This window comes from Prionailurus bengalensis, chromosome B4 (assembly GCF_016509475.1).
Source record: "Prionailurus bengalensis isolate Pbe53 chromosome B4, Fcat_Pben_1.1_paternal_pri, whole genome shotgun sequence".
Lineage (NCBI taxonomy): Eukaryota > Metazoa > Chordata > Mammalia > Carnivora > Felidae > Prionailurus > Prionailurus bengalensis.
Window position 1 is genome coordinate 54,908,788 of NC_057358.1, and position 25,995 is coordinate 54,934,782.

The following is a 25,995-nucleotide window of genomic DNA, read 5'->3' on the forward strand; positions in this document are numbered from 1 at the left end:
AGAAGAAATGGATAAATTCCTAGACACTTACCACCTTCCAAAGCTGATCAGGAAGAAATAGAAACTGACCAATTACAGGCAACACAATTAAATCAGTAATCAAAGAACTACCAACAAAGGAAAGTCCAAGACCAGATAGATTCACAGGTGAATTCTACCAAGCATTTAAAGAACAGTAATACCTATTCTCCTCAAACTATTGGAAAAATGAGGAAGCAAAACTTCCAAATACATTCTACAAGACTGGCATTATCTTCATGCCAAAGCCACACAAAGATACTACAAAAAAAAAGAAAACCAGAGACCAATATTGCTAATAAACATAGACGCAAAAGTCCTGAATAAAATATTAGCAAAGCACATTCAACAATACTTTAAAAGGATCATTCATCTCAATCAAGTGGGACTTATACTGGGGATGAAAGAATAATTCAATATTCACAAATCAATCAACGTGATATACCACATTAACAAAATGAAGGATACAATTCATATGAGTTTCTCATCTCAACAGATGCAGAAAAAGCATTTGACAAAATTCAACATCCATTCATGATAAAAACTCTCAACAAAGTTGAGTTTAGAGGGAATATACATCAACATAATAAAGGCCATATAAGACAAACCCACATCTAACATACTCCAATGGTGAAAAACTGAGAGCTCTTCCTCTAATATCAGAAAAGGCAAGATGTTGTTCACTCTCAACACTTTCATTCAACATAGTACTGAAAGTCCTAGAAACAGCAATCAATTTTTTTTTCCTAACCTGGTACATTTTATTTTATTTTTTTTTCAATATATGAAATTTATTGTCAAATTGGTTTCCATACAACACCCAGTGCTCATCCCAAAAGGTGCCCTCGTCAATACCCATCACCCACCCTCCCCTCCCTCCCACCTCCCATCAACCCTGTTTGTTCTCAGTTTTTAACAGTCTCTTATGCTTTGACTCTCTCCCACTCTAACCTCTTTTTTTTTTCCTTCCCCTTCCCCATGGGTTTCTGTTAAGTTTCTCAGGATCCACCTAAGAGTGAAACCATATGGTATCTGTCTTTCTCTGTATGGCTTATTTCACTTAGCATCACACTCTCCAGTTCCATCCACGTTGCTACAAAAGGCCATATTTCATTTTTTCTCATTGCCACGTAGTACTCCATTGTGTATATAAACCACAATTTCTTTATCCATTCATCAGTTGATGGACATTTAGGCTCTTTCCATAATTTGGCTATTGTTGAGAGCGCTGCTATAACATTGGGGTACAAGTGCCCCTATGCATCAGTACTCCTGTATCCCTTGGGTAAATTCCTAGCAGTGCTATTGCTGGGTCATAGGGTAGGTCTATTTTTAATTTTCTGAGGAACCTCCACATTGTTTTCCAGAGTGGCTGCACCAATTTGCATTCCCACCAATGGTGCAAGAGGGTTCCCGTTTCTCCACATCCTCTCCAGCATCTATAGTCTCCTGATTTGTTCATTTTGGCCACTCTGACTGGCGTGAGGTGATATCTGAGTGTGGTTTTGATTTGTATTTCTCTGATAAGGAGCGACGTTAAGCATCTTTTCATGTGCCTGTTGGCCATCCGGATGTCTTCTTTAGAGAAGTGTCTATTCATGTTTTCTGCCCATTTCTTCACTGGGTTATTTGTTTTTCGGGTGTGGAGTTTGGTGAGCTCTTTATAGATTTTGGATACTAGCCCTTTGTCTGATATGTCATTTGCAAATCTCTTTTCCCATTCCGTTGGTTGCCTTTTAGTTTTGTTGGTTGTTTCCTTGCTGTGCAGAAGCTTTTTATCTTCATAAGGTCCCAGTAATTCATTTTTGCTTTTAATTCCCTTGCCTTTGGGGATGTGTCGAGTAAGAGATTGCTACGGCTGAGGTCAGAGAGGTCTTTTCCTGCTTTCTCCTCTAAGGTTTTGATGGTTTCCTGTCTCACATTCAGGTCCTTTATCCATTTTGAGTTTATTTTTGTGAATGGTGTGAGAAAGTGGTCTAGTTTCAGCCTTCTGCATGTTGCTGTCCAGTTCTCCCAGCACCATTTGTTAAAGAGATTGTCTTTTTTCCATTGGATGTTCTTTCCTGCTTTGTCAAAGATTAGTTGGCCATATGTTTGTGGGTCTAGTTCTAGGGTTTCTATTCTATTCCATTGGTCTATGTGTCTGTTTTTGTGCCAATACCATGCTGTCTTGATGATTACAGCTTTGTAGTAGAAGCAATCAGACAATTTAAAAAACTAGACAAAAGGCATTTGGATTGGTAAGGAGTAAATAAAACTGTTACTATTTGTTGGTGACATGACCCTATTAGAAAACACTAAAGACACCACTAAAACACTACTAGAACTGACAAACTCAGTGAAGTTGCAAGATACAAAATTAATATATAGAAATCTGTTGCATTTCTATACTCTAATAATGAAGTAGAAGAAAGAGAAATTTACAACTGCACCAAAAAGAATAAAATACTCAGAAATACACTTAACCATAAAGATCAAAGACCTATACACTGAAAACTAGAGGACACTGCTAAGAGAAACTGAAGAAAACACAAATAAATAGAAAGATATTCTCCCCTCATAGACTGGAAGAATTAACATTGTTAAAATGTTCATAATACCTGAAGCAACCTACAGATGCAATGCAATTTCAACCAAAATTCCAATATATTTTTCACAGAACTAGAACAAATAATTCCAAAACTATGGAACCACAAAAGACCCCAAATAGCCAAAGCAATCTTCAGAAGAAATAACAAAGCTGGACAATCCCAGATTTCAAGATATACTACACAAATATAGTAATCAAAACAGTATGCTATTGTCACAAAAACAGACACACAGATTATAGAACAGACAAGAGAGCCCAAAAATAAATCTACGCTTATGTGGTCAATTAATCTATGGCAATGAAGGGAAGAATATACAATGGGGAAAAGACAGTGTTTTCAATACATGGTGTTGAGAAAACTGGGTGGCTACATGCAAAAGAATGAAACTGGACCATTTTCTTACACAATACACAAAAACAAACTGAAAATGGATTAAAGACCTAAATGTGAGACCTTACCATAAAACTCCCAAAAGAAAGCACAGGCAGAAATTTTTTAGACACTGCCCTTAGCAACATTATCTAAGTAGGCTCAAGCAAGGAAAACAAATGCAAATATAAACTATTGAGACTACATCAAAATAAAATGCTTTTGCACAACCATCAACAAAATGGCAACATAGTGAATGACAGAAGATATGTGCAAATGATATCTAATAAGGGATTAACATCCAAAATACATAAAGAACTTACACAACTCAACACCAGAAAAACCCAAACAATCCAATTAAAATTTGGCAGAATACCTGAATAGACATTTTTCTGAAGACAGAGATGACAGACAGATGAAAAGATGTTCAACATCACTAATCATTAGGGAAACGCAAATCAAAACCACAATAGAATATCACCTCACACCAGTCCAAATGGCTACTATCAAAAACACAAGAAGTAGCAAGTATTGATAAGGATGTGGAGAAAAAAGAACTTTCATGCATATGTAAAAACAGTATGGAGGTTCCAAAAAACATTAAAAGTAGAAATACCATATAATCTAGCAATTCTCCTTCTGGGTATTTATCCAAAGAAAATGAAAATACTAATTCAAAAAGATATACACATCTCTATGTTCACTGCAGCATTATTTACAATAGCCAGGATATGGAAGCAAACCAAGCATCCATTGATAGACAAATAGATAAAGATGTGGGGTGTGTGTGTGTGTATATATATATATATATATATATATATATATGCGCATGCAATGGAATATTACTCAGCCATAGAAAAGAATGAGAGCTTGTTATTTGAAATAAGATGGATGGACCTAAGAGGTATTAGGCTAAATAAGTCAGAGAAAGACAAATACCATATGATTTCATTTACATGTGGAATGTTTAAAAAAAAAAAAAACCTCATACAGAGAACAAACTGGTGGTTGGCAAAGGGGAAGTAGGTAGAGAAAATAATGAAATTGGTGGAAGGGATTAAGAGGTACCAACTTCCAATTATAAAATAAGTCACAGAAATGAAAAGTACAGCATAGGTAGTATAGTCAATAATATTACAACAATATTTTATGGTGACAAATAGTAACTACATTTATCATGGTAAGCACTGATTAATGGATAGAACTGAGGAATATGTTGTGCTCCTGAAACTAACATAACATTATATGTTAATTATACTGCATTAAAAAAATAATAAAAACTCTTTGCAAACTAAAAATCTGTTGAAAAATAATGCATCCACACATTACAGTATTAATTTGAGTAGTGGGATTTGGAGTGATTGATATATTCTACTTTGTGATTTCTTAGGTTCCCATAATTCTATCAAAAAACAACATTCCTTGGAACCCTTCTGTACTACTGCTGGGAATGTAAAATGGAACAGTGAGTATAGAGAAAAATACAGCAGTTCCTGAAAACTTAAATAGAAGAAAGAGCATGTGATTCAGCAGCTCCACCTCTAAGTATATATACCTAAAAGAACTGAAAAAAGAGACTCAAGCCCATTTGTATTTAAACGTTCATAGCAGCATTATTCACAATTGCCATAAGGTAAAACAACCCAGATGTCCACTGACAGACAAACTGATAAACAAAAGGTGGTATATACATACAATGCAATGTTATTCAACCTTAAAAAGATACATATAAAATGGATGAAGCTCAAAAACATTATACTAAAGAAAACAAGCCAGACACAAAAGGACAAATATTGCATGAGTCCAGTTATCTTAGGTACCTAGAGTAGTCAAATTCATACAGAGTACGAGTAGTGTTACCAGCAATTGGGGGAAAGGGAGTAAGAGGGCATTATTGTATGATGGGTACAGAATTTCAGTTTGGAATGATGAAAAAGTTCTGGAGATGGATATTGGTGATGGTTACACAATAATGTGAATTGCTCCCATTGAATTGTATACTTAAAATTAGTTAAAATGGTACATTTTGGTATGTTTTACAATTTAAAAAAAACCACAAAACATAAAAATCAGAATTTTTAAAACAAACATAATTTATTATTCTTTATTTTTATTAAGACTTTCCTCTCAGAGCAGTTTAAGGTTCACAGCAAAATTGAAAGTACAGAGAAAAACAATTTTTTTCAAAGAGCATGCAGTTAGAAACAAAACAGAATATACTATAAAATGTAATCATTTCCACTAACCTGAAATGGCTGCCATCCTAAAATTGAATTGGAGATCCAAACTTCTTTCTAAAAGTGAAAGAAAAATCACAGCAAATTTTTTTAAACCATAGTATTGATAATGCCTACCCAATAATTTATCACTACTAAGCATGAAAAATGTCAGAAAGTAAATTATATATTATAGTGACTTTTAAAATAAGGACTACATGGTTATTCCCACACTAATTTTTATAGCGAATTCTCTAGATTTCAGAGAAGTGTCCAAAATCACATAAACAAGTATAACATCAATGACACTTAAACACCACATACAAAGCGATTAGCAAAAAAGAAAGCTTTGAGGCTAAACAGTTTTAGCAATAAATTACTGTATGATCTTAGCAAAGTTAAACAACCTGTTCCTCTTCACCTCTTTCCTTATCTGTAAAATTGGGATGGTAAAACCTATCTTATAAATAACAGATTCAAACATCCCAGATTAGGTAAAATCCACCCACATAAACACTCAAATTAATCATTCAACATTTTATGGAATACCTGCTTTACAGTTACAATTTAGGTTCAATCTTAAAAGAGGAACTGGTATTCCACGGAGGGACTAGATTTCAGGAAAAAACATGAAAATATCAGAAGTGGGGGAAACACATGGTATGTAATTAAAGAACTTGAAATACCTATGAATGACTAAAACTTAAGACTACATACAGATGAACAAGTAGAAGGAGAGGAGGCTTGAGAGCAGGAATTTCTCACTATATAAACCACTTTCTAACAATATACCTCTGAGCTTCCTTCCATGTTTTGGTTTGAATGCTCTTGGTTTGCAGTCTGTCTTTCTGGTGTGTGCACAATAAACTTTTACTGATTACTACTTCAATAATTCATTGGTTTTACCTCTGGTAATTCTAAACTTTTGACAGTCTGTGGTGTAAAAATGGGATCCAAAAGGGGTGCCTGCGTGGCTCAGTTGGTTGAGTGCCTGACTTCGGCTCAAGTCATGATCTTGCTGTTGCCGAGTTCAAGCCCCACGTCAGGCTCTGTGCTGACAACCCAGAGCCTGGAGCCTGTTCCAGTCTGATGTCTCCCTCTCTCTCTCTGCCCCTCCCCAACTTGCCCTCTATCTCTCTCTCTCAAAAATAAACATTAAAAAAAAAATTTTTTTAATGGGATCCAAAGAAGACACCCCCCCCAACCTCCCTTCCTCCTTAACTCTGAGGCCCCTATGGTGATGGAACCCACAGAGCCCACTTAATTCACTTTCTCACTGACCCTAGAGTTTGAAGTCAAGTCTCTCTTATATCTGAGCTCTGTTCTCTCCATCTTGAGCTGACTTTAATTTGCATGCCTGTATTTTGTTTGTTGAAGCTTCTAGGTAAATCTTCCTATTCTACTCCAAAGAGAGGAGGGCAGGGAAACACATGGTTCCCTGTGTTTTAGAACAGCTTTTAGAAAGCAGGGCCCCTCATATCTAAGAACTCTTAGGGAATCTAAAGGTAAAGATGTATTCTACCTGGTTGGTCTATGGACCAGGATTTTGTGCCTTTTTGGAAAAATGGGTGAACTTCTAGAATTGTAGCGGCCACTGGAGGGCAACTTTAACTTAGAGAAGTGTGTCTTAAGCTGTGCCTTTGACAAGAGAGGATTTCAAATCTCTCAGAGACAATAGAATGCATTCTCTGATAAGCAGAAACTTCTAAAAGACACAATGACTGCAAAAATAGCTCTAAAAGATCTTTGCATCATGCAAACAAAAAAAAAGTTACTAGGGGGAAAAAACAACAACTTTGCTATCTGAGCAGGTAACCTCAACTTCCTAGAAAGACAATTTATATCCAACTGTTCTTTTCTAAACTGGTGAATTTTGCAATATTATGGCTATCAGCTCATGGCTAAACTTTTTTAAACAAAAGCTACAAGATCTGTTTGCCTCTGTCTGTATGTTTATGTATGTCTATGTATGCATGTTATAGATGGGTAATATTTTTCTAATTCCAGATGCTATTGCCAGAATATGTAAGGAGCTCTATTTAATTGGCTTAAAGAAAAATAAGCACTTATAAATTAAGTACTCCTGAAACCCTCAGACATATAAAAACAAACCAAAATGTTTTTCAAGTTCACATGACCTGATACAACATTTGATATGTAAAACCTAGTTTAAGTTTGTTGACTTAAAAAAAGCAAGCATGTCTGGGTGTCTGGGTGGCTTGGTTGATTGAGTACCCGACTTCAGATCAGGTAATAATCTAGCGTTTCATGAGTTTGAGCCCCATATCAGGCTCGCTGCTGTCAGCTCAGAGCCTGCTTCAGATTCTCTGTTCCCTTCTCCTTGCCCCTCCCCCATTTTTGCTCTCTCAAAAATAAAACAAAAACATTAAAACAAAAGCAAGCATGACTTCAAAATTTGTTGATAAGAAAAATAGTGTGATGGTTAGCTGTTTAATGTCTAATCCAAGAAAAATTGGTAAAAATAAATAATTTAAATAAATGTAAATAAAAAGTTTATAACAAATTAAACTAAATCATGAATATTTGTTGAGTATCTGAATCATTTGCAAATGAGATAATATACTGAATCATTAAATGCAAAACATAAGTTTATCTTTTTTAAGCTTTTCTTTTTTTTTTTGTACAGTATTGCAGTATTACTAATACTTTATTTAAGGAAACTAACTTTAAACTTTTATTGAAATAAAACTATACATCACTACCAGAAATGAAAACAAAAAAACAAAACAAAAAACTGTCACTTGCTAAAAACAGAAAGTAACCATACCTATGACAGTAATAAACAAACCAATGATATTTCTACCTGCTACAGTTTGGAGCTTGGTAACTGCTCTTTTTGTTAAAATGAGTAATTAGCCGATATAAGAAAATTACTAAGGACATACAACCTCAAGTAATAATTTTTCCCTGAAGCTAATAAGAACTACAGAAAGTTAAAAAGAAAGTATAACTATATCATTCAATATACTTTTCATCAACTCTGAGTGCCAACTAAAACTGACCTGAGCAAATCAGTGTTTTGGAAATGCCATTTAAAGGTTGCTTAAAGTCTGCTCTCTGAATTGGTTCCCATCATGGCAGTCCCTCAGTACTACTACAGTGTCTCAAATCTACCTCAGAGTGAATGGTTTTCATTGTGCATCTCCCTTGCACTACTATGCAAGGCTCTTATTTATGTTTAATTTCTAGTTCCATTTGTATCATCTGCTACAAGATAACCTAAATCTAGTTCTTCATCTTCTAGGAGAACTCTTCCAATAAATTCAAGCTTTGGCAACTCCCCTTTTATTTATGACAAATTGCTTTCTATTGGCACCTGCCAACATTGTTTTACCGAGCCTCACTTGCTCAGACAGTCTCAAAAGAGTCACTCAGACGTTAGTAGCCTAGGATTCATTAGAACAACCCCAACTTTTGGCTTTTTAATTTTTACAGACAGACAATAGATACTTGGGTCTATTAATAACTATATCCTTTGCCACATTAAAAACTATATTATAAAAAACATAGATCTCTAAAAGGTTTTTATAATTGTGTATGTATAAAGTTGCCAGTCCACAATTGCTTAATTCTTGTTTTTTACTAGGAATTAAAGATAAGAGTTAAGAAATCTAATTAATATATGTAATTAAAACTACTAGAAAGAGTAAGATTAAAAGAAAACAACAGTGTATGAAAATTAAAGAAAATAGAACATGTTTTTGGACAAGGAAAGATATGAAGAACATGGGTATGTTGTTTTGGTAAAGGAATAAAAGAAGTAATTTTGTCCAAAAGTAAAATGATTATTCCAGAATGAGAAAAAAAAAAAAAAAAAGACGTAACAAAAACTGGATGGATATGAAGTGTAGAAGGGATCTTGAGAAAGGAATTTTTTGTGTGGTCTAGCTAAAATTGAACTGGATTTAAGTTTGTTTTTGCAAAACTGTTCCTACGATAGTGCTTCATCTGCAAAGAGATTCATGGAAAAGACTAAGAAGTTCAGGTTTCTGTTAACTTTAAGATCATAACACTGAACTGGATAAGAATTTCTAAAAATCTAATGAAAAACTGATTCATAAAGTTATTAACCCTAAGGTGAAGCAAAACAAGAATTACAGGAGACTGAATGAACTAATGAAGATGATTATAATTTTTTATGATTTCATATAAAAATATTGCTGGTTCTTCAATGTCCTGCTTTCCAGATTTAAAAAGCTCCATTTTCTCCTCTCTTTTAAGCTATCTATAGCTTACAGTGATTCAGTAAAAACTACTTTTGTAAGCAAAGGTTGAAACATTTATCTTTTTCTTTCTACCTGATCCCACCAGAATTTAAAACCTTTTATTAAGTAGTCTTATTTTTCATGACAATATATGTATTTACTTAAGCTCGATCTGGATCTCCTTATAATAGGACACAATTAGACAAGTCCTTAGCTTGGCTGCTTAGCCTGAAGAGCCCTGAAAAGTTCAATCTAAGATTCTTTATGAAAAAGTTCCAGCAAAACAGATTTAAAAGAGCCTATATGGTCAGTCACTATTTTTCCTGCACTTATGTAAATAGGCCAAATTTATTGAAACTAGACTCAATTTGCAAACAAATTAGCCTAACTGTAGTTACCCTAATAGAAATGGGATGATGACAGAAAAATTATGATTATGTCCTGGTAATACATCTAATGCTATTAATTTTCCTTAAGGATTTATTTTCTACTTATAAACTGAACTGGATCCTGAATTCTAGTTTCCTCCAATATCTGGCTAGAACTCTCCAAACTAACATTTCCAATTTCCTCCCATTCTTGTAACTTGGAATCACTATGAAAATAAAACTGCCCTTTTCTCAAAGCCATGCAAACTAAAGCTGGACAACCTGATGTAAACTTCAGAGAAACCACCAAAGCAGGTCATGTGAGGAGGACAACGTGCCTGTTGCTATGTGGTCACTCAGCAAGATCACCAGTGACATTCAAACTGCAAACAAGGAAAATCTGTCAGATTGTTACTCTTGCCTTCATCCATCTAAAGATAATTTGAACCCAACATCTAGAAATTTTCTCAACTGGTTTCTCCCCAAACTCAGACACTGAATTTATAATCTTCTTAAAATATTAGCTTTTATTTTTCTTTTGCTTCCACAGAAATGCCTCTCTTTAAATTACTTGATTGCTCACACCATAGAGGCCTAATTTAGGTGGAAGTTCTCCTGCAACACAGCCACTTAAACATCTTCACCTTCATCCAGTCCTGAGTCATTACAAAGATGTGACTGTTAATATATCATATTATGCTTATGTAAATACCTTTTAAAAATTGAAATCCATTTGATTTATTTACTTGGTTAAATCTTGGCACCTGGGAATCTGCTCTGGGAAATTTTCAATCTTTGGCTATTGTTCTCCTTAAATCACCTCTAATGCGCTGCATACTCTCCAAGGTTTTAAATGCCTGTCAGCAGCCACTCACAGACCAAATGGTAGCCATCAGGATCAGACAACTGTATGAAATCAACAATAACCACATAAATGATGAAGATGGTGACCACGTGGCCCTTAGCCTAATAATCCAACTAATGACAACAGCAAAAATGTGATTCTTCAGCCTGAGTACTTCAGTGGTAGAACCTGAAAATAACACTATACTGGTTGATCATACTCTCATCCTGCTGAGAGAACCAAAAGGGGGAAAATGTTAAAATCAAAAACAAACGGAGAAGAGCCTTGAAAATTCCTCAAACGGACAAAACCAGTTTAGTCAAACAAAGCTCAATTGACCTTACGTTGTTGTAAGACTAACTTGACCTAGGTAATTTCCTTTTTATGCCTCCAGAAATCATAAACAAAACTTGAAATGTTTCCCGAGGCTGATATGAGATAACCACTGACCAATTCCCTACCACTTAAGAAAATGTTAATATTCGAATCACTGCGAGGAATAAAGTCACTGACTTCTTATTACATAAGCCGCTTTATAACAATATACCCAAGAGCCTCATTCCCTTTTTGGCTTGAGTGCTCCTGGTTCCCTAGCTGTCTCTTTGGTGGGTGCACCACAAACTTTAATTACTACTTCAGTGATTCATTGGTTTTACTCCGCTATTTCTTAACTTTTAACAGCACCCACAGCAAATATTTCACGGGGTCACAGCCAGTCACTGATACTGGAGTAACCGTCACTACGGTACCACAGGCTAATTCACCAGGCTCCCCAGCACCTGCTTTTTAAAGACAACATTAATTTGGGGCACCTGGGTAGCTCAGTCGGTTAAGCCTGACTTCGGCTCAGGTCATGATCTCACGTCCGTGAGTTCGAGCCCCGCGTTGGGCTCTGTGCTGACAGCTCAGAGCCTGGAGCCTGTTTCAGATTCTGTGTCTCCCTCTCTCTCTGCCCCTCCCCTGTTCATGCTCTGTCTCTCTGTCTCAAAAATAAATAAATGTTAAAAAAAATTTCTTTTAAAGACAACATTAATTTAATAATACCCTCCACTGGGCCTATGCGTCCACCGCGCTGTTCACCAATAAATGGTGGTTGCCAATAAACAGACTTTGGTAACCAAGCTTCCTGCATGGGAAAGGCTAGAGATAAAAAGAGAGGAGCAGAAAGTTCAAGGTGCCCCTAAAGGCCCAAACGCCATTAGAGATGGGAGACGATTAACGCCGGTTTCTCTCCTGCCAATATATTGGTGAAAGGAAGTGATCCGCGATAGACCGGCCTCGCCCTCAGGAAGGAAAAAGAAAGGTTAGCCCATTCAAAGCAGAGTTACCCCCAGATCCCCACCCCTCCACACTCCACCCCTACCCCACCCCACCTCCTTCCTCGGTCTCCTACCTCAAAGCACCCGGCTCAGGACCACTAGGTGCTGCTTTCAGCCACTCTCCAATGAAAACTTCCCGCCACCAAGCTTTCCTTTTTCTCTAGCTGGGAGCATCCGCCCTTCCGGTTAGGTCTCCTCAACCAATTGCAAGTAACACTCTTCTCTAATTGGTGAAGGGGTGTGGCCACCATGTGCGTCACCGAACAAGACTAAGGATGATTGGTCTATATTGGGAGCGGATTTCGCCAATGGGAAGCTGTCTTGAGGCTAGGGTAGGGGTGGCTGCGTGTTTCCGGAAGACGTGGCGGCTCTCCCCTGGGTTGTTTCCCGGCTTCTTTTCTCCCCACTTTGCTTAACGCCCTGGGCGCCCGGAGGTGCAGTAGCCGTTCACCTCACCGCTGCAGCCATGATCTCCTTAACGGACACCCAGAGTAAGCACTCGCCCCGGTATCCCCGCCTGGAGCCTCACACACCCGTTGCTCGAGCTCGTTTCGCTCGCCCGCCCCTCTGCCCGGGTCAATGAATGAAGCTCCGTGTTGGGGGCGGCGGCCTGCGGGATTGAGCGAGGGATGCGGGACTGGGAGGGCTGCCTTGAGGGGTCGGGGGCTGGACTTGCAGTGGCAGACCTGGTCTGGGAGGCGGGTCGGCGGGGTCTAGGGAGAAGTCCGATCTGGAGTGGGGGGGGAAGCCTTTGCTGAGCGTCTGTCTTGCACCAGGGTCTCGCCGCTCTCACCCCCAGTGAGATGGACGCTTTGTTCCTGCAGATGGCCACAAGAGAAAGTTTGATGCGCGGTACCCGCGGTTCATCCTTGGGGACGTTTCTGCACATGACAAACTTGGGGTCCTCTACAAGTTACTGGCCGGTTGTTTGGGAGGCGGTATTTTAGATGTCACCTATTGTAGGTGTTTGGGTTTTTAAAAAATATGCTTACACTTAAATATTTTGAGTATTTCGCCTTTTGCCACCTCTGGAAACCTTCCAAAAATTCCTTGAAACGACTTCACTTTTCTACCACCTAATGTTTCCGCAGTAGTAAAAAGCCACTTTGTGTTCAGTTAAACGATTTCTTTCCTTAATGTTGTATATTGTGCTTTGTGGTTTGTTTTATTATTTTAGCATTTCTTTCTGCCTACCACAGAGTTCTCCAGGCTTATTTTATATCTAAGGTTAGCATTGCTGTTACCATTTCTTTCATTATAACACTTCTACTTTTCTCACGCTTTTGTCAATCTTAATAGTTTTTGTATTTACATATCTGCCCAACAATGGGTCCTATCTTTTAATGGTCATGATAGTCTTTTTGTCTCACCTTGCTTTATCTGTCATGATTTTTTTCTTAATTATGCTTAACTTACTTTGATTTTCAAGATTTTAAAATCTAAACAGTCTATTGAAAATAGAGTTTCATTTAAAATGCTCTATATTAAAGCGGAGTCTTAAAGTTTGGATTCAAGTCATGGCTGAGTTGAACTTGACAGAGCTTCTGTTGTGTCCTATATACACTACCACCCCAATCAGGTGCTTTTCCTTCCAGTGGTTGGATGGGTCTACACCTTCGTGCCACCTGCACTGACCCCTTTTGGTCTGTTGGCCTGCTCTGATCAGAAAACATAAAGTCCTTTTTTGTTTCTTTTTTTCCTTTTTTCTTTTCTTTCTTTTTTTCTCCTTTTCCCCCCCCTTACTGTTATAATAGAAACTAGCAATTGTATAAAGGCATCTTCTTTTATTTTATCAAGTGCTTTCATGTAAATCATTACACTGAATTTTTATTAGAGCCCTATAAGGCAGGGAGAGGTATATCTCTTCTATAAATTAAAAGAGGCTCAAAAGAAATTCAATGTGTGGTCATAAGGAAAGTGACAGAAGCAAGGCTTGATCCCAGGTCTCCTGGCTCAGAAACCTTTGTGTTCACTGGACCATACTAGCATCTAAGAAGACTTGACATAAATCTTATTTGAGATCTATCTTAGAATGATGTAATTCTTTCATGGCAAGAATAGTTGCAACAGTAGATATTTATCCTACACAATTATGCATTGATTTTTTTTTTTTGAGAGAGATTGTGTAGGATAGTCAGATCCTATTCTGTTTGTGATGCAGTGTTCTGTTCCTCTTGACTGAGACCCAAAATTAAAATTAGGTTGTTACAGGAAATTAGGAGAATTGTATACCTAAATTGCTGAAATTTATTTCTAATTCTACTAATTAGAAGAAGTACTTAATCTCTACACAGTTATTCTAACTATAAAGTATTATTTTTTTATCTGAGTCTGATTATTACACAGATTAAAACTATGAACTATTATCCTTTGCACAGAGATTCTCTTCTGTTGAAGACTTCTTATAGGGACAGGTGCCTGATTTACATTCTTCCAAAATCCAGAACCAGGGGATTGAGTTGGAATGTGGGCAGAATAGGTAGGGAGTGTTCCCCCTTATTAAATTGATGAGAAAGGTTAAATTATACTCTTTGATGTTCATTTGCCATATGTTTTAGTTAGGACAGTGGATTGGAACACAAAATGGTTAGTGAACCAAAAGCTCTTGGATTTCAAATGGTGTTTGTGTGTGTGTGTTTAACTGCAGAAATTGGCCATCATTCAAGTGATTTGCCGAGATTATTCTGGAATCCTGATTCTGGGAGAGGGTGACAGAGCACTGAACAGAATCAATAGCAATTCATGATTGTTTTAAGGGATTCTATAATAGCACTCTCCCCACCCCCTCCATAAAAACACAAGATTTATTGAGGGGACGGAGTAGGGTATTTCCCATGCTGCCTGTAAATCTTTATATCATTATGTCACTTTGTCTGAAATTCTACCGTAATATTCAGTTGAGTGGTTCAATTAGCTGATATTCAGTCGAATTCTTTATAATGAAATTTTCTGTTTTTTAAAAGGCATAGGAAGAAAGAGAAAGCTAATATTAAAATTTTTAAATAAGATACCAAAATGTTAGTGATTGCTATTGGATTAAGTGTATCTTTCCTTATAAAGTTTCCACAATAAGTTCTCTTTTTATTTTAGACAAATTTCATTAAGTTGTTTTTATTAGATTGTTCTTTAAAAAAAAAAAAAAACCACACACATGGGCAAGAGGAATGCAGATTTGATAGCTGCAAGAGAGGAAGGTAAATTTGTTTTTCTGGATATGATCCTGGTGATGAGCGGGCAACTCTATGTAGGGCTTTACTAACCAGAGGGCTTATGAATGCATAAGCCTAGGGAAGATGGGAATTCGGGAGATGAGAAAAGGGCACAGTGAGGCCAGTTAGAGACTTTTGGCCCATTCAGGTCCGGAAATAACTTGGCAACATGCCAGTACCAGTTTGGGCAAATATGTCACAGGCAACTGTCTCCTCCTGGACTACACTGGATGAAATAGTTTTGGTTCCCCTGTTATGGTTTTTAAGCTGTGGAGTCCAGAAACAGGGTTTGAATTCTAGCCTGACTCCACGCAACCATCACTCTTCCTGCCCAGCTGTCCCCCCACCTCCAAGGCACCACATACATACATTTGCTGATTCTATGAACAGATGAGTTCCTAATCTGTGATACGTGGGGCGGGTGCTACTTTTCACCTCACATTTTTGTTAAAAGAATTACAACATATTTGTATAAACACTTCAGTGAATATGAAACCATATCCAGATATTATCTTTTTTCACAGCAGTCAATTTTTAATACTTCTACTAACACCTACTTAGTTGTGTTAGGTAACAAACTAATCCTATTAAACTTGAGTCACCTAGAGATGCTTCTCCCAGAAGCTCAGTATGCTCCAGTGCCCTTGAATTTCACTTAATCAAACATATTTAACCTAAAAAAAAGGTAAGAAAATCCTGTAGGAAGGGGTATGATGTAATAGGTAAGGACAGGGACTGAGTCCAAATGGTTAGCCAGAAGTGTGAGTCCAGGTATATTAAGTCATCTCTCTAAACTCCTCTTACTCGATCTCTAAAATGATGTAATGATACCTACCTTGCAGTAGTATTGGGAGGATTAAGTTATGTAAGGCATGCAAAGCACCTCCTAATGGCTAATTCATGGTAAATTCTCAGTACATAGTAGGTGTATTTCTATATAATTCCTTTCTGCTGAACAAACCTCTCAAAATTTTTATGTAATCATTAGGACAATTTATGAAAAGTTGGAAGTTAGTCATACTCAAGTAACTCAGCTGTCGATGACTAAATCCTAACTACTAAATAGTTATACAATGGAATTTTACTTGTTCTTTTGTCCATGTTTTCCTCTAGGAAATTATGTCTGACAGCTAAACAGTTATTCTGTTGAATTCTCTTAAGGGATTTAAGCATGAAAGCATTAGCTTCACATTTTCATAGGATTTTGTGTCTGTGGAATACATTTATCAGTATATTTATAGACTAGTACCTGAATTCTTTTAGACTAACTTTGGGAGAAAAGGTAGCTGGAATGGAAGGCAGTAGATAACTGCAAATTGAGGACATGGGGGATATAGAAAAGGTATATGATAAAAGTTTTCAACTCATCAGAACATTTTACAAGTCTTAAATTTTTTTTTAAGTGGCTGTGACCTAGATTTGGGCTTTCTGGAGCCACAGCCAAAAAGTTAAGTAACAGATCAGAAATCATTAATGGTGTATTTAAAATTGAGTTTCCAGGGGCGCGTGGGGGGCTCAGTCAATTAAGCATCCTACTTCCGCTCAAGTCATGATCTCTCAGTTCGTGAGTTCCAGCCTCTCATAGGGCTCTGTGCTGACAGCTCGGAGCCTGCAGTCTGCTTCAGATTCTGTGTCTCTCTCTCTCTGCCTCTCTCCCACTCGTGCTCTGTCTCTCTCTCTCTGTCTCTCAAAAATAAATAAACATTAAAAAAATAAAATAAAATTGAGTTTCCAAAAATATGGTAGTTTTTGCTCTGATTGATTATTTCAAGCAGATAGTAAGCGTCTAAGTAAAATAAGGATTGGTGAGTATTTCCTGACAGCAAAACTAAAATGATCAAGGTGACTTAGTGGCTTATGCTTTTAGCATTAACAGAAAAGGACAACTGTAATCTTAGAAAGTTAGGAATCTTCAGACTGAAAAGAGAAGACCAAGAGAATGTGAAGGTAATAAAATTATTAGTTTTATATACAGGATGAACATAAACTTCAGTGCTTATGCTTCATTCACCATCAGATAGTACCTGGAAGAGATACAGGCATTTCAGAGTCTTTGAATAAAAAGAGTAAAACTCCAGAATATTAATATTAAGTACAACTGTGTTCTTTGAAACTCTGGAGTGCTGCTTTTAGGACTTGTACACTAAACATATGATTGGATTCATGGTTTAGGTAATTTATAGAAGATAAACCCATACCATCAAGAAGTTAAAAGTGATACATAACCTTCTGAAAATTAACTTTTGAGGAGATGGCAATGTGATTCTCAAAATACTGTTGTTGTGAGAAGTGTATCACGGAGTGAAGTATACCGTGCAGACCCACTGTAACATTTCCACTGGGTTAAAGAAGGAGTTAGATGAAAAGAAGGAAGAAGTAACTGGAGATATTGTGCATTTAAATAATGTCATAGAATATGAAAGAGATAAATAGTAAAAGTAAACTCATATATTTATGCCTGGTGCCAGAGGAGTTCTTGGGAGGGAAAAAATTTACAACCCAAGATTTAGAATCCTGATTATCTTTCTCTGTTATGCATATGTTTATGAGAAGTGCTGTCTCTCATAAATTCATATTTTATATGTTGAGGTTATTTGCTGATGTTACTTTGTTATAGACCTTAATGAATGTCACAAAGTTAACCTGCAATGTTAGGAACCTATTTTCTTATATCATCCAAAAGAAAAACTGAGGAACTTTCTTACTTAGTTTATAGGGATCTTAATGTAACTTTAATTTTTCTCTACCCTTAACTATATAATTTATATTGCAGAAATTGGAATGGGATTAACAGGATTTGGAGTGTTTTTCCTGTTCTTTGGAATGATTCTCTTTTTTGACAAAGCACTACTGGCTATTGGAAATGTGAGTTTTTCAATATATATTTTAACTAAATTCGTAAGGAAATTTTAACTGCAAATGAATTATTGCCTGCTGTTAGGTTGGGGGGAAACAATTCCCTATTATTCATGTAAAGATTCCTGTTAGCTTCTCTGTTTCCATCACAAGTAAAACCTGTTTTCTGTTTAAATAAAAGGTAAACACTTAAAGAAGTTTTTGAATAACTACTCTGTTAAGTGTTTGATGTGTGATATACAATAGATTAAATCAAGGCTGCCTCTAAATAGGAGTTCAAAATAAATGACTTGGTAGCCCCCATGTCTTGGTAAATTTATAAATATGTTTAACTTAAAACATATGACTTTAGACATTTGGTTCAGTAGCATGAAATAGGTTTTTAAAAGCCATTTAAACCTCTTAATATATCTGTATATTAAGAGTTGACTTCTTAAGAAACGTGCATATTGTTTATTTGGACTGTGCTTTGTTGTCCATGTGTGGAGGTTGTGCAAGAGTGAAATCTCTTAGAAGTGTGTATTACTGTTGGGCTTGTAATTGGAAATTGGAAGATATAAAGGGTAACAAAATTGTTCAAAATCGATAGGTTAATTAATAACATATAAGTAGCATTAGTATCTGAGAATACGAAGCTTAACCTTTAGGTTCAATCAATATTTGTATGAAAATTTTTCATTAAACACAGTTATGAAATGGGGCACCTAGGAGGCTCAGTCGGTTAAGCCTTCAACTCTTGATTTCTGCTGAGGTCATGAACTCAAGGTTTGAGGGATTGGAAACCACCACCACCATCACCCTGTGGACACTGAGCCATTCAGCCTGCTTAGTATTCTTTCTCTCCCTCTCACCCTCCCCTAATTATGTGTATGTGTGCACACGTGCGTGCACGCTCGCTCTCTCTCTCAAAAAAAAAAATAAGTAAATAAAAATTCAATAAAAATGTTTCATCCCATTAAAAAAAAAAAAAAAAGATAGGAAGGAAGGCAAGTATTGGAAATAAAGCCTGGGAAAAAACAAGCTTTTACTAGATCACCATTTCTTGTTCACTATCTGAAAACATACAAAATATGTATTTGAGAACGTGGCTTTATTTTTATTTCTGCTGCCACCAGATATTCTGGAATTAGTAAGACTAATTCCTCTTCCTGGCTTTTCATGGTTCCTTCCATCATCTTGGCCATGTCAGTACTTCTCCCACCCACAGAACACCTCTAGCCTAGGGTGAAGTGTGCAAAACCAGGAATACCTTCGGGTGACATATTTATGGGCAGCCTTCTTTTTTTGCCCTGCCTCTCATCTGCTTAGCCAAGCCGTCTCCATCTAGTTTACCTGGGAAAACCACTGCATGTGCACACGCCCTTCGGTAACATCTAATCTTTAGTTCCCTTTTTCTGCATTTAATCAAGATAGAAGAGGACTGAGAAGACTGGACTACAACTACAACATTAGCATGCTTAGCACACTCCTTGGTTCTGCCTCTTCGTGTGCACTGTAGTTTTCTCCAGCCAGTTGCCCACACTAAGAGCCAGATGTATTTCTTTTCATTATATTTAGCTTTGACCTTGCTTTTCAAATTTATGCAGTGTGTGTAACTGCTTTTCCTATCTTGCATTTTCTTTCTCTCCTAGGTTTTATTTGTGGCTGGCTTGGCTTTTGTAATTGGTTTAGAAAGAACATTCAGATTCTTCTTCCAAAAACATAAAATGAAAGCGACAGGATTTTTCCTGGGTGGAGTATTTGTAGTCCTTATTGGTTGGCCTTTGATAGGCATGATCTTTGAAATTTATGGATTCTTTCTATTGTTCAGGTAAGGCAATTTTTTTATTTTACCTTTTCTCTTTCAATGAACCAGTACCTCAAATAATTATTACAAAAGCCCGGATATTTGCATCAGCATGAATACAAAGACCATAATTTTCTCAAATGGATTTTTGTTTACATTGAATCTTTTATTACAGCTTTAGATAATTCAGTCAACTATAAAAGTGTTTATCAAATGTATAAATAGTATACATTATCTTGTATTTTCAATGCAATAAAATTCATTTTATTGGGATTTTAAGGCACTGTCTTTTCTATTAAGGCACTGTGTCTGCTATTTTTATCAACTAAACAGTGATACATGCATACAGCACTTTAATACATAGAACCTAATACTGCATAGTTACTGCCACTTGATGACAATTCTTTTAGTACATACTCATATTAGAAAATTTTGTGCTAAATGAACTATGTTAGATTTTGATCAGTTAACATTTTACAAATGCTAGTTACTAAGTGAATAAATAATAGCATGCAATGTGAGAAAATACCTTTATATAAGGTAAGTTTATTTATTCAGGAAATATATATCCTTTGTCTTCTCTCTGCCAAATACCATATTCTTCATGGGAAGACATGAAAATGAATTAAGTGTCAAATCTGCCTTAGAAAATCTCTAATTTCTGATATGGGCACTAGACTATAAATATCCAGTAGTAGGGGAGCCTGGGTGGCTCAGTCGGTTAAGCATCTGACTTCAGTTCAGGTGATGATCTCATGTTTCATGGATTCGAGCCCCGCATCAGGCTCTGCACTGCTACAGAGCCTACTTAGGATTCTCACTTTCTCCTCTCTCTCTGCCCCTCTCCTGCTTGCACTTTCTCTCTGTCTCAAGATGAATAAATAACTTAAAAAAAAGAATATAGTAGTAGTAATAATAGTAATGCTGTTACAAATGTATAAGCAAAATACTATATGAGCATAATTAAGAAAGATCAAATCCTGGGAGAGGAAAGAAACATTACCACTAAAGGTAACATTTGAAATTTGAAGTCTCCAAAACATTTAAAATTTTAATAGGATCCTTTCTTTTTACTTGGTTAGCAATTGATTTTGATAATAAAGAATATGTAAGTTCTGAGAACCTTTTTTCCTTCTTCCTAGGGGCTTCTTTCCTGTGGTCATTGGCTTTATTAGAAGAGTACCAGTCCTTGGATCCCTCTTGAATTTACCTGGAATTAGATCAGTAAGTAATCATGTATTAGAAATAAAATTTTTAAACCTACAAAATAAATACTGTGATGTTCTTTACTTCTAGAAATACAAGTAATTGATGTTTTTATTATGATATAAATTGTTACATTGCCATAGATTACCATGAATACCAGAGAAAATAATCATTGCTGACCTTATAAAACCTGGAATTTTGTTTCACTATATCCATTTAATATTCTTGTTTTATTTTTTTTTTTAATGTAACTCAAATTTATATTGTGCCTTTCTCTTTGAAAGTTCTGGTACTTTTCAATTAACTTTTATATGATCTCTAATTTTAGAAGCCATTATATAAAAAGGACATCATTATTTCTAGTAAATATTATTTTCTTTCTTAGTATCACCAATAGCATGCATTAAGACAATTAAATCAAGCACTAATTATACTGGAAGTCAGATGATAAAATGCTGTTCCCAACTCTGTTCCACAGTTTGAATGATCTCATCAAATCTGTTCCTCCAAGATGGGCCATCAACATCCTAAAGTTGTTTACAGACATTTGTAGATGTTACTAACAAAGTCCATAGCATTTACTGGATTCTCAGAGAGCTAAAGGATGGCTCACCCACAGAAGAATAGGTACCACTGTAAGACAATAATCTCATTTTCAACCTCAAGTCGATTTTAGAGTCAGAATATTACAGCCCAGACAACCTTGATGTGTGAAGTTACTTTTGGAGAGAGAATGTTGTGCTTTCTCTACACATAAATTTAACTGAAAATCCTAATGAATCCATGGTACTTTCAAAGCAACATTTAGTTTTAGTGCACCCATTACCTATTTATAATAATATAAAAGGTTGGAATATGTATATTCTGATTTCATTTGCATTAATCTCCAAACTCATACTGTAGTAAATGTTGTTTTTACTTAGAATGGCTTTTGAATTTACTGAAACTTCTAGTTATGCAGTTGTAATCATTATTCATGTCCTTAATTTAAGGATCCTTCATTGTTGGCATAAATAAACACCCAATGCTGTCAGTTATGTTTCCTATCATTATTACTTTCTTATAATAAATTCTTAAGTAAAAGTGTGAATAGTGAAATGAAAAGAAGGGTTAAATGATTGCTAGAGTTTGATAGTATTGTGACCACTTGGGTTACACAACTTTTAATATATCCACTAATTATTTTGTTTCAATATTTGCATCACCATCTGGAATGCTGAAGAAGGCCCAATTGCTTTGTATTTGGGGTGGAGTAGCCAAAGTAAATAACCAGTTAACATTAACGTGTGTTAAAATTTATATTCTGTAATTATTAATTTGTGCTTGCCTCATTACATCTATTTTTAATGTCATTGCCACTTTCAGTCTGAAGTCCAGAATACACATTTAAAGTATTTTTAGTCAATAGCTGTTGTTAATTGTTGAACTTAATGGAGTTAAATCTGTTTGTTCAAAGACTACATAGGCCCAGAAGAGATCCACAGTAATGGTCAGTGGAAATATCTTATTGGGTTCATTAATGCATGAATGGCTGACATTTCAGCTTTTTATTTTTTTATTGTTTTGTTAAGCTAGCAGTGTTACCTTCATTTTATCCAGTTTTTTTATTCATTGTGTTGCATTTCTTGTGTTGCACCCTTAAAGTCATATGCATAACATGTCATGCAAAAACAACCTTAGAAAAGAAAAATTTTTATACACATTTACATGTCAGAAGATTGTGGTGAGTAGTACTGGATTAACCATTGTCAGTCACACCTTAAATTGCCACGAATCTTATGAAGTTGGGTTTTTTAAATCAACATATAAAATGTTGATATAATATTTTTGTAATGCTCTGGGCTTTCTTTTAATTATCTGTTTTTCTTCTCCTTGCAGTTTGTAGATAAAGTTGGAGAAAGCAACAATATGGTATAACAACAAGTGAATTGAAGACTCATTTAAAATATTGTATTATTTATAAAATCCTTTGAAGAATATTCAGCACAAAATTAAATTACATGAAATAGCTTGTAATGTTCTTTACAGAAGTTTAAAACGCATAGTCTACAAAGTACCAATAGCAGTTAACAAAGAAGCAATGAGAACAGGCTTCTAATCAAGTGATCTGAGAAGTCAGCAAGCAAACTAAAGGAGATGAACTCTAGGTTACAGTACTTATTGAAACTCTTGAAGGCGATTTTTATTGTTTATCCACAATGTGCGAAGCACAGCCATCCTTGGAGAACTGTGGTGCCTGTTTCTTTCCTTTTTATTTTGAAGGTGCAGGAGCACGCATAGGCATTTGCTTTTTAGAAATATCCACTGGAATGGCAAAAATATTTCCAGTTGCACTGTGTCTCTGAAAGTGATGCATGAGTTAGATTGGATTATGTCATTTTAATGTATTAAAACCAAGGAAAACCCAGTTTTGATGTATGAATCACTTTTTTTTTGTAAACATATGGCTAAAATAAAACATTTGTGGTTCTTCTGATTCTTAATATTTTAGAGCCAGATGAAAACTGAACTAGATATTCACTGTTGGAATATGCAAAGGTCATTTATTCTTTATAACTGAACACTCCAGAACTACTCATAAGTCTTGAGAGTCTAACTTGGTTATCTATATCCTACATTACATGTAAGCATCTAACAAAAAGCATTCTTAACCATGAAGTAGTCTGTTACATTGAATAGTCTTTTATTTAAGATACTAAATGATGCAAACCAAATGGATTTTTCCATGTCATGGTGTAGTTTTCCTTTCTTTTTTGTTTTTGTTTTTGTTTTTGATTTTAGCAGTGGTTTTACTGTTTTGCTTTTCATAAATAACTATTGGTAATGTTTACTTTAAGATGTAATATGTTAAAAGGTTAAACTTACAGGTATTTGTTAAGGGCTTTTCATGTAAAATTGAGTTTTCCTTTACTTTTAGCTTTTTCATAACATAAACATCAATACGCATGATGAATGCTTCATAAGATGCTTTGTCTTGAGTTCATGGAGAAAATACCAGAATTCACATGCTAAAGTTAGTTTACTGTAATTAAATGGGCTATAGTTTCTTAAAAACATGACACTAAAAAAATATGTTGTTTTTCCTACTATTGATGCTTGACTGGCAGTAAGAAACAGTGGTTGTTTCTTGGTAGTTTTCCAAGTTGACAGCTTTTCTGGTAGATGTAAGAACACATTTCAACAGCCACAGTACTATTTGTTATACCACTAATGATTGCATTATTTACCTTTTTTTTTTTAACAGTTGCAAAGCTTTTTAATGCACAAAATCATAATTGAAATTTGTGATTTTTATTTAGAAACATGTCTACAAAATATATCATAGCTTATATTATTTTTAGTTAAATCTCAATACACAGGGAACTCCCATTCTTGATTGTCGAAAGAAGGAAAGACTTGGTATGTAGTTTAATGGTTCAGTCTTGTGGATTACTGCCTTTTGGTACTGGTATTTGACTTATGACATAATCTGTGAAACTAGATGATATTGACAAAATGAGACTCCTACCTCAATAGTTCATGGAATAATAAGAGACCTAGTGTTGTGTCTAATGTTCTTCAAAAAAGTAATATCCTCATTTGGGAGAGTGTCAAATATATACATATTTTGGGGATCGACTTATACAAGTTGCCCTGTAGGACTCTTCTACATATTTTTGACTGATCCATATTATTTTCAGTGGCTAGATAATTCTACCTTTTTAGAACAAGAACAGTATCTGTTAATGTAAGGAACATGTGTATTATTTAACTCCTTTGTAGACATGAATTTCTATCAAAATGTTCTTTGCACTGTAACAGATAACTTTTTCAAAATCTTATTTCAGAAGCATTATTAGAAGTTGTGTAAAGGATTTGATAATTTCCCAGTCCTTAGTAAGATTGAGAGGCTGGAGCAGTTTTCAGTTTTCAAAGAGTCCACAGTTAATCTCAAATGTGAGTTTGGGACTGCTCGGCAGCACTGTATATTTCTTATTCATAACCACTGATGAGGCTCTATTTTTAAACATATTAGTCTTCTGACAGAAAGCACTGTACATTGTATTGTTTCTTCCTTTCCAAAATTAGCCTTCTGTCTTTGTGACAAAAATGTACTTTGATCATTGCTATAAAGATGGAGGAGAAGGTCTAATACTACTTAGCCTTAAGTGTATCTGGCATTGTTCAAATGTATTTTCTGTAACAGAAACATACTTGCAATGTTTTTCTTTTCCCCTTATAAGTTGTAATTCCTGGAATACTGCTGCTTTAAAAAGTCTCACAGTCAGATTATATGATCTAACAATTGAATATTGTAAATACACTTGTCTTACCTCTCAATAAAAGGGTACTTTTCTATTAATTGGTGGTTGTTTTAGCTCCGGCTGCTATAACAAAATTCTGTAGACTGGGTAGTGTAAACAGACATTTGTTTCTCACAGTTCTGGATGCTGGGAAGTCCAAAAAGACGGGTGAGGGTAGACTCAGTTAGTGGTAAGGACCACAGCTGCCTTCTTGCTGTGTCCTCCTGTGGCAGACAGCTTTAGTCTCTTCATCTTTTTATAAGGACACTAATCCCATCATGGAGAGCTCATCTTCATGACCTCATCTAAACCTAACTGCTTCCCCCAAAACACAACCTCCAAATACCCTCATATTAAGGGTTAAGGTCTCAACATAATGAATTTGGGGAGGATACATATTCAGTCCTTAAGAGCAGTCAAATAAATCTTTATTAGTTTAGCATTGCACAATAGCTTGCCTCGTTTTTTTTTAAATTAGCCTTATATGCAGTTTTCTTTTCTATAAAATGGTCATTGCATTTTTCATTTCCAAATTGTTTAGATGTACTCAAAGAAACCTTAGGTTAAAAGTTGGCAGTTAGAAACTGGAGAAATGTTTAAATTATTTTTCTCAAAATGGAAAGAATAGTAACAATTCGTAAGTATTTTGTGACGAAACCACTTCTGCGGTGTTTTGATTATAAATTTTGATAAGACCAGAAATC

At 35.6% G+C, this 25,995-nt stretch overlaps 2 protein-coding genes across 2 annotated transcripts in view; one reads left to right on the top strand and one right to left on the bottom strand.

Moving 5' to 3' along the window:
* Nucleotides 1-12,159, bottom strand: part of RECQL (RecQ like helicase) — a 57,614-nt gene extending 45,455 nt beyond the window's left edge. Inside the window, exons 1-2 of the mRNA XM_043563170.1 lie at nt 12,026-12,159; nt 5,225-5,272 (exon numbers count right to left, since the gene is read on the bottom strand). Coding sequence (XP_043419105.1) covers nt 5,225-5,240 — 16 coding nt within the window. The 5' untranslated portion in view covers nt 5,241-5,272; nt 12,026-12,159. The remainder of the gene's footprint in view (nt 1-5,224; nt 5,273-12,025) is intronic.
* A 110-nt stretch (nt 12,160-12,269) lies between these two features.
* Nucleotides 12,270-25,350, top strand: GOLT1B (golgi transport 1B). The gene is made up of 5 exons (XM_043565052.1): nt 12,270-12,442; nt 17,934-18,025; nt 19,648-19,826; nt 20,945-21,026; nt 22,887-25,350. Exons 1-5 carry the CDS (start codon nt 12,418-12,420, stop codon nt 22,923-22,925), a joined length of 417 nt encoding a protein of 138 aa, XP_043420987.1. The 5' UTR covers nt 12,270-12,417; the 3' UTR covers nt 22,926-25,350.
* Nucleotides 25,351-25,995: the final 645 nt, after the last annotated feature.

Bases quoted from the DNA above. Each gene is read 5' to 3' on its own strand.
- GOLT1B (XM_043565052.1), top strand. From the start codon at position 12,418: ATGATCTCCTTAACGGACACCCAGA. The intron at 18,026-19,647 runs GTGAGTTTTTCA...TTTCTCTCCTAG, and splicing joins CACTACTGGCTATTGGAAAT to GTTTTATTTGTGGCTGGCTT. The intron at 19,827-20,944 runs GTAAGGCAATTT...CCTTCTTCCTAG, and splicing joins GGATTCTTTCTATTGTTCAG to GGGCTTCTTTCCTGTGGTCA.